This window comes from Grammomys surdaster, unplaced genomic scaffold (assembly GCF_004785775.1).
Source record: "Grammomys surdaster isolate TR1022 unplaced genomic scaffold, NIH_TR_1.0 352, whole genome shotgun sequence".
NCBI classification, from domain to species: Eukaryota; Metazoa; Chordata; class Mammalia; order Rodentia; family Muridae; genus Grammomys; species Grammomys surdaster.
In genome coordinates, this window is record NW_021604771.1 from 616,132 (window position 1) to 624,885 (window position 8,754).

The 8,754-nt window shown below is 56.2% G+C and overlaps 1 protein-coding gene across 1 annotated transcript; it reads right to left on the reverse strand.

The window, feature by feature from the left end:
- Positions 1-27: 27 nt before the first annotated feature.
- Positions 28-6,529, reverse strand: Znf628 (zinc finger protein 628). The gene is made up of 2 exons (XM_028779447.1): positions 6,486-6,529; positions 28-3,301 (listed from the first exon to the last, which is right to left on the reverse strand). The coding sequence occupies exon 2, from the start codon at positions 3,294-3,296 to the stop codon at positions 171-173; it is 3,126 nt and encodes a 1,041-aa protein (XP_028635280.1). The 5' UTR covers positions 3,297-3,301; positions 6,486-6,529; the 3' UTR covers positions 28-170.
- Positions 6,530-8,754: the final 2,225 nt, after the last annotated feature.

The window sequence follows — 8,754 nt, forward strand, 5'->3', positions numbered from 1 at the left end:
CCACCCCCATGAAATCAAAACCAAGAAGAGATTCTGGGTCTTTATTAGCAAGTCCAGCCAGCAGCCCCCTTGACTCTGGGGCTGACCCCAGCCCAGCTGAGGAGAACAGTTAATTGCGGCGGGGGGGGGGCTCAAGAGGGGTTCTATGACAGAGGTACTAATGGGTCTCTTCAAAACGTGTGTACCAATTGGACTGCAGGCAGAGTCTGCACAATCTGAATGGAGGGCAAGTTTTGGGGAGCCATGACCCCTGGTCCAGCCACTGCGGGGACCACTTGTACCATCTGGGACGGGGGAGCTACGGGCATCCCCACAGGGGTAGAAACCGGGCCAGGTGCTGGTGGGGCCAGGAGCTGCAGTGTTGTGGTACCTCCTGCAACGCTGCTATTTTCTAGCAGATCAGTAGCTGGGGCGCTACGAATGATGAGGAGCTTCGGTCCTGACGGGCCAGTGGGAGCTGGCTCTGTCAGTCCAGGGGAAAGTGTTTCCACCTCCTGCACACAGAGCCTGGTCTGCTCGCCATCCGCTCCACTCAGCACCAGCACACTCTGCAGCCCCTCGTCTGTCTGCAGTGTCTCAAACAGGACATCCTGGACCATACCAGCGCTGCCCTCGCTGTCTCCCACTTCTCCAGGACCAGGGCCGGTCAGCAACTCTTCAGCTGCTCCACTCTGAACCACCAGCAGGTTTGGAGCCTCTGTAGTCACAGCTCCTCCACTAGAACTGGAGACTTGGCCTGTCAGGGGCTGGAGCTGGACCGTAGTCACTTCCTGTGCTGGTTGTAGCTGGACTGTAGTCACTTCCTGTGCAGGCTGTAGTTGGACCGTAGCTACTTCCTGTGCTGGCTGAAGCTGAACCCCACTCACGTCCTGTGGTCCTGCTTCCCCACTCCCTACATTCTGCAGAACAATGAGGCTCTGCCCTCCCCCGCTAGCCCCTGCACTGCCCCCTCCTTGCATCCCCACACCACCTGGGCCAGGAAGCCACACTACCCCTGTCCCCTGCCCAGCTTTCCCGACAGTCCGTGGACCCGGCCTTGCAGCACCATTGCCGGTACCTCCGGCATTAGCAGGAGGCAGCAGAATGAGTTTAGGGGGTGGAGGCGGTGGTGGTGGAGGGGTAGGGGGTTGGACACTGCTAGGAATCAGCTGGAGGCCCTGGGCAGTCTGTACCAGGAGAAATGTCTGAGAACTGGGGGCAACTGGGCCTGGGGGCGGAGTCTGGGCTGTGCCCCCAGCTACTTCGAGTGAAAGTGTGGCCTGTAGGTTGGGGAGAACATGAACATCTTGAGCGGCCAGTGGAGCTGGAGCTGCAGCCAATGGGGCAGGGGTTTGTGAGGCTGCAGCAGGGCCGGTGGTGCCCGAAGTTGTGGTAGCTGGGGTGTGCGTCCTCAGATGCCGCTGCAGGTAGGCGGCCATGACAAAGCCTCGGCCACAAATGGGACAGGCAAAAGGGCGCTCTGCAGAATGGGTGCGCTGGTGCAGCAGCAGGTTGGACGAGTGTGTGAAGGTCTTGGGGCAGAGCGGGCAACGGAAGGGTCGCTCGCCCGTGTGCACGCGTTGGTGCTGCCGCAAGTTGGAGGTCTGTGCGAAGCTCTTGCCACACACGCTACACGAGTGGGGCCGCTCGCCAGTGTGCACGTGCCGGTGGCGCCGCAGGCACGAAGTGTTACGGAAGGCTTTGCCACACTCAGTGCAGGCATAGGGCCGCTCGCCCGAGTGAAGTCGCAGATGGTACTGGTAGTGGGATGACCACTTGAAGGTGAGGCCGCACTGGCCACAGGTGAAGGCTCGCAGGCCCGTGTGCACACGCTGGTGGATGGCCAGCAGGGAGGAGCGCTTGAAGGCTTTGCCGCACTCCCCGCACTGGTAGGGCCGCTCACCCGTGTGGTCCCGCAGATGGTAGCGCAGCCCGGAAGAACCCTTGAAGGCCTTGCCACACTCTGCACATTTGTAGGGCCGCTCTGCAGAAACCGGGGCAGGCGGAGGAGGGGGTGGAGCAGGAGTGGCTGGGGCTACAGGTTCCTGGGGACAGGTGACCTCTGCAACCTCAGCCTGGGGAGGCGGGCGTCCCGCTGCTGCCTCCTCCACGTGGCACTGCTGGTGAGCCAACAGGCTGGCCAGTTGTGGGAAGGCACCATCACAGCTACCACAGCGAAAGGCCTGTCCACTGGCCGCACCATGGCTGTGCTGGTGACGGGACAGGCCAGCCACGGTCCGGAAGGACTTCCCGCAAGGAAGGCAAGCAAAGTTAGGAGGGGCTGTAGTGGCAGGTGGGGGCTGTGGCAGAGCGGAGTCAGCCTGGGGCAGCTCGGCAGGCACATCCTCGGACTGGGTGGCCACAGTGGGACCCGGGCATGGCTGGTGCTCCAAGAGGAGCTCCTCATTGCTGAAGCCCTGCTCGCAGCCATCGCAGCGGTACACTAGCTCCACTGTCGTCTCAGCAGCAGCCAAAAAGAGCTCGGGCACCACGGGTGGGGGCTGGGGTGGCGGGGCTGGAGGCTCAGGCGGGCTGCGGGGCTGCAAGTAGGCATCGGAGACCAGAACCTTGGTGTCAGCCCTGCTGGTCTCCCCTGTGGTGTCGGGGGCAGGGGCGGGGGTAGGAGCGGGGCCTGGGGCAGGGCCGTGGGTGCGGTGGTGCAGCAGCAGGTTGGAGGAGTGTGTGAAGGTCTTGGGACAGAGTGGGCAACGAAAGGGGCGCTCGCCCGTGTGCACGCGTTGGTGCTGGCGCAGATTGGTACTCTGAGTAAAACTCTTCCCACAAATGCCACAGGTGTAAGGGCGTTCTCCGGTGTGCACGTGCCGGTGGCGCCGCAAGCTGGATGAGTTCTTGAAGGCCTTGGGGCAGTCAGGGCACGGGTAGGGCCGCTCACCCGTGTGCTGTCTCAAGTGGTATTGGTAATGGGATGACCACTTGAAGGCCAGACCACACTGGCCGCAGGTGAAGGCCCGCAGGCCCGTGTGCACACTGCGATGGATCTGCAGCAGGGAGGAACGCTTGAAGGCTTTGGGGCAGTCAGGGCACTGGTAGGGCCGCTCGCCTGTATGGCCCCGCTGGTGGTAGAGGAGGGCTGAGGAACCCTTGAAGGCTTTGGGGCAGTCTGGGCATTTATAGGGCCGTTCGCCTGTGTGAGTGCGCTGATGGTGCAGGAGCCGAGATGACCACCGGAAGGACTTGCCGCACTCCCCGCACTCGTACTGAGCAGCAGGGGTGGGTGCTGGGGCAGTGGGACCTGGCTTTTCCCCAGTTCCCTCTGTGGTGGACGCTGGCGCCATGTCCACGTGGGAGCCGGCCATCACACCTGGGGGAAGGATTCTGATCAGAATGAGCAAGCACTGGGCCTCACCATCACTCACACTGGCTGGCTCTTCAAGGACTAGGGGGCAGCCCCCTGTGTCGCCCACGCTGCAGGGGCTCTTCCTTAGGGTTAAGGATTTGCAACAGCCTAGGTTTAACACACATTACCAATGACACGAGGGAGGAGTATGGGGTACCTGGGATGTGAAACTTCTCAGCAAAGTAGCTCCTCTAGGAAGCAAACAGGTCCGAAAAGGGGTGGTCTCTAGTGTCTGGCCTTCAGGAGGCCTGCCTTCTGTCATCAGTCCCTTGAAGAAGCCTCTGGCTTTGCTTCCTGCCTGTTTTGATGAATCATGTCTCTCCTCAACACTCGTCCCCCTACTTCACCCTAAACAAGTTCACTTTAAGGAAAGCTCAGGCATGGCACTCCACCACCTGCCTCATTCCCTCTCAGATCCCCCAATCCTGTTCCTACAGGATCTGCGGCCTCCTTCCATCATGCCACGTCTGCCAGCGCTACCAGCCTTGTACACACTCTCCCTGGCACACCCTTCCTGTGCATGCATTTATACTCACAACTCAGAACACACCCCACGCATCTCAGCTCACACAGCACTTTCTCTCATCCCCAAGTTTCTTCCCCCACTGAAATCCTCCTTTCCCTGTCCTTAGCCAGTAACCTTGCCACTGAGCATGGCACCAATGGTTCCCAACTGAGCTAACGTCTTCCCACTCAGGAGACATCTTGTGATGTCTGCAGACACTGGCTGTTGCTTGTCTGTCAAGTGCAGGGACAGAGGTACTCCTCAGCGCCCTACAGTGCACAGGGTGAATCTCTACAAAGATCCAGTCAAAAAAGAACAGCAGGTGAAAACTGCAGGGGTTCCCACCCCAAGCTGCCCTGTGCCATGGCCTCTGACCTCCCATGGCCTCTGACCTCCCATGGCCTCTGACCTCCCATGGCATCCTCTAGCAGTCTGCTTTTCTCCTGGACCACTCCCAGCAGCAAACATAAAGAACTGAGACCCCTTGTTTCACTTCACCCAGCCCTTTATAGGTCAGGAGGATTAACCTGCCCTTCCCTCTGGAACTTCAGGTACCTGTAGTCCCCACGTACCCCAGCTCCTTGCTGCTGAGTCTTTTCTTTACGTATGTCTCCTAGCTGCAGATGGCTGACTCCCTTTGCTTTGACCGCCTTAGCCTTTGGGCTGGATCCTTCTAGACCTGGAGGTGGAGAGTTAGGGTTCGGGCGACAACTGCTGTCTTTCTCTCTGCCCCTCTCTGAGAGCCCGCACCCTCTCCTAGGATCCCACCATCTATAGACAAGCTCCAAAAGTGGGGCTCTCCCCAAGCCTCTCCTTTGCTCCCCAGGCTTGGTGCACGAGACACCCCTCACTTAACCACAGTCTAACTCCAGGTCTGTCCCCCTCTGTGCTCTATGACACGACTTAAAGGCTGGACAGGAGCGGTAGCTCAGTTGGTGGAGTGCCTGTCCAACTCACACAAGGCCCTAGGTCTGAACCCCAGGACTGCATAAACCAGCTGTGGTGAGAGAAGAGACTGAGACAGGGGGATGAAGACTGAGGTAACCGTGGACAGCAGTCACACCTCTATGGGAACAGAAGACAAACTCCCTCACAGAAGCCTGCTGACTGCTCATAACTGGTAGTCTTCTCCCTCCCTGCTGGCCTCCTGTCCCTCTAGCTATTCAACGAGGCAGGGAAAGCCACCCCCACCTCGGAGCGCCTGCCTAGTACCCCTACCCTCCACAACTCACACTGTCGCCTCCAAGTCTTCAATGAACTCACCCCAGAGGTACTCCCTCACTTAAATCCCTTCAGCTCTCCCTGCTCTCTTCCCATACCTCAGTTTGCTCCCTTCTTCACGGGGCTCTTCACCCTCTAAGTACTATACAGCAAGGATCTCTCTTTGTCTTTTTGACGCATGGTTTCTCTGCATAGCCCTGGCTGTCCTGGAACTCACCACCTAGACCAGGCTGGCCTCTGCCTCTGCCTCCTGAGGGTAGGGCCCAAAGGCGTGCATCACCACCACCCTAGCCAGGATTTCTCAACCTCATCAGCACAGGGATTTGGAAGTGGGCCATTCTTTGTCAGAGGGGCTAGCTAATACATTGTTGGGTGTTTAGCAGGATTCCTGACCTCAACGAGATGGATGCCATTGGTAACAAAAACAGTGCTAGCCTGACCCTTCCCTAGTAAATCCTGAAGTCAGCACAGCAGTGACAGTGTCCTGGGACGGTTCCATCAACATATAGCTCTCTTGCTGCTTGTTTTATTCTGTTAATGTTCACATCATCCAAACAGGGAACCTCTGCCTCGTACACTGATGCATCCCAGGACCTACTAAAACATCAGCTGAGTGCATGCTCAAGAAATACAGTTCGAGTGAACAGAGATACGCACCCCCTTTTGACAGGTTACAAAGCACTTCCTTTTTCAGGGGCAATAGGCTATGAAGGATTTGTTTTTTAAAGGGCTGGTGTTCCTTTGCAATGTAGGTGACAAATGAGCTTCAGAAACTGCCTGTGCCTCTGACGACACATCTTTTAACACAAGAGGCCCAACGGAACAGGGACCCATTTAGCAGTGAGAGTCCCCTTTAAAAGGCGGGGCTTAACGAGGAAGCTCTCTGGATTTGGGATGTAGCTCAGTTGTTAGGAGTTAATGACTGGCATGCATGAAGCTCTATTCACAGTACACCACAGAACTGGGCGTGGTGGCACAGGCAGGCCTGTAATCCCAGCATGTAGATGAAGGCAGGAGGATCAAAAATTCAAGGTCATCTCAGCTATACAGCGAGTCTGAGGGCATCATGAGCTACGTGAGATTGTATCTAGGGGGGAAAAGGTCACTTTGTTCAGATATTCTAGGGACCAGCAGAATTACGAAACTTTTCGTTCAATGTTTGGGACACTATCACCCGGTTTGAAGGAAATAGTCCTCCTTTTAAGAGAAAGGGGAGGGGGAAAGGGGCAGGAGGCTTTGCAAAAAAATGCAGCGAAACACACTGCCCTTACCCTTTAAGAGGGCGGAGCCGGCCTAACAGATAAATATCGGAGGCGAAAGAGCGACCTTCCCTTTAAGGTACCCCTTCCGGTTTCCCGCTCGCCGTTTTCCAAACGACTCCGCCCTCCGGCCCTTCCCCCACCGCGCCCTCCGGTCTCTCACCTGTGGCCCCGGTCGGGGAGGGGGATCAAGGAGAACCCCAGGGCCTTCCCGCGGGGGCTGACGGGAAGCGGGGCCCGGCACAGCGCTGCGGGACCCGCGGCCCGGGAGGGGGCGGGGGCGCGCTCCCTCCCCACGGCCCCCGGCGCGAGGCACTCAACCTTTATCGGCGGCCTCTCGCGCACACAAACCCCGCCGCCGCCGTCGTGCGTCATGACGCAACGCGACGCGCCCAGCCCGGCCCCACCCACTGCTGGAGTTCGCCAGATGCGGAATCTTGGGGGGTCCAAGCCGCAGGCGTGCGCTGTACACTCAGTTCCTGTTCCCTGGTGCTGGAAAGGAGTTCGTCAAACACGGGAAACTGAGGCACACAACCTTCCTGCGTGGCCGGGGTCTCGGGGGTCTGAGCTGCCCCTTCAAGCCTGCTTTTCATCCCCCCCCCCCCCCTGCTGCCTGCTTTCTGAGCCTGTGCCGAGACTTTTGGATAGGTTCTTTTTGGGTTTGTTTTTGTTTTTTTGACGCAATGGGGTCATGTAGGCTCATGTAGCCCGGGCTAGCCTTGAATTCTTAATCCCCGTGCCTCTACCTCCCCAGAGCTGGGATTACAGGCGTGCACTTCATACTCCCTTGCGATAGTTTTGACTTTGGTTGGTTGTTTTTCGTGGGGGGCGCTGGCCTGTGCGTTGTAGTGAGATCAGCCAGTGCTCCAGCTTCTGCCTCCTAGTTACTGGTGCAACTGCTCTATGCACACAGACACTTAACGACAGCCCCAGTGCCTTGAGACACTCCAGAAACCCACAAGTTCAAAGCCAATACTACCAGCCAAACACTCTGGAACTGTGGATCTCCCCCAGACACACCCACCAGCGCCACCTTAGTCTTGACGTCCTAATCTTTGCTGCCTCTGTCTCCCAAGTGCTGGGATGCACCTCCACAATGGGCTAATACAGTCTATTCTTTGCCTTTAACCAAAGTCCCTTTGATCTCTAACCCATCTCAGCCTACCTCTTGCTGGAAAAATCCGTGATAACCAGGTTCTTTTTGTCAGTAGACAGGAGACACAGAGCTCCACATCACCATTGTCAGCAGCCTAAGGAGTGTTCCCCTAGATTTTTAGGGACCTCGACTTAGGTCAAACAGGAAACTTGGCTCGGGGGTCTAAGCAGTTCCACAACTATCAGTATATGAAGCAGATTTGGTGAGTTTATTGGAAAGATATTTTAATACAGGTTTAAGCACAAGGTTTACGAAAGGGTCTCAGAAGAAAGACACATCCAAGTGTAGATGTGAGCTTCTCAAGGGAGAGTGGGTGGAAAATAAGATACACTCAAGCATAGGTACAGGCTCCTAGGGGAACAGTAACCAATTAGTTGTCTTAGCACCAGCTACGTAGGCCCATGTTGGTTCCTCTCAGGTTACATCCCAAGGGGTTGCTAAGAAAGCCACTCCCTTGATTCCTGGGTAAGGAGAGGGGATTCTTTAAGATTTTTTTTTTCTTAAGATCTAGTTATTTTTACTTTCTCTGTATGTGTGAGTGCACACATGCATGTCTGTGCACCACATGTGTGCCTGGTGCCCGAGGAAGCCAAAAGAGCGTGTCAGATCCTCTGGAGCTAGAGTTTCAGGGCAGTTGTGAACTGTCTGATGTGATCCCAAGGAATCAAAGCCCAGTCCTCTATAGAACTAGCAGTTGTTCTTAACTGTCAAGCCATCACTCCAGCCCTAAGTTAGTGGTGTTAACTAAAAAAAAAAAAATCATGCAGAGGGCTGGTAAGATGGCTCAGCAGATACGGATGCTTGCTGCCCAGTCAGATGCTGGAGTTCAAGTCATATCTGTAGAGGAACTTTAATCCAGCAACATGGCTATTCTGATCGGAACACAGATCTGACTTTAGCCTTTAATCCCAGGAGACAGAGGCAGCAGATCCCTTTGAGTTCAAGCCAGCCTGGAATAGAGCAAGTTTCAGGTAAAGAAAAGCTTAGGACCAGGCATGGCGGGGCACTCCTTTGATCCCAGCACTCCAGAGATAGAGGTATGCAGAGATCTGAGTTGTAGGCAGTCAGTTCTGTTGAGTCAGTGGAGTTCAGAGGAAGTTTTTATAGAGATAGTCTTACAGAAACAGGCTGCAGGTGAAGACAGAATGAGCCAGAGAATGAAAAGAAACCAAGTTAGAACAGATGTCTAGAGTTGGAGGTCAAGCAGAGCAATTCCGTCAGAAGCAGAAAGAATCCGTCAGCTTGGAGAGGGGCGTGGGCCAGAGCAGCTGAGTTG

Coding starts and splice junctions, on each gene's coding strand:
- Znf628 (XM_028779447.1), bottom strand. CDS start 3,296: ATGGCCGGCTCCCACGTGGACATGGCGCCAGCGTCCACCACAGAGGGA.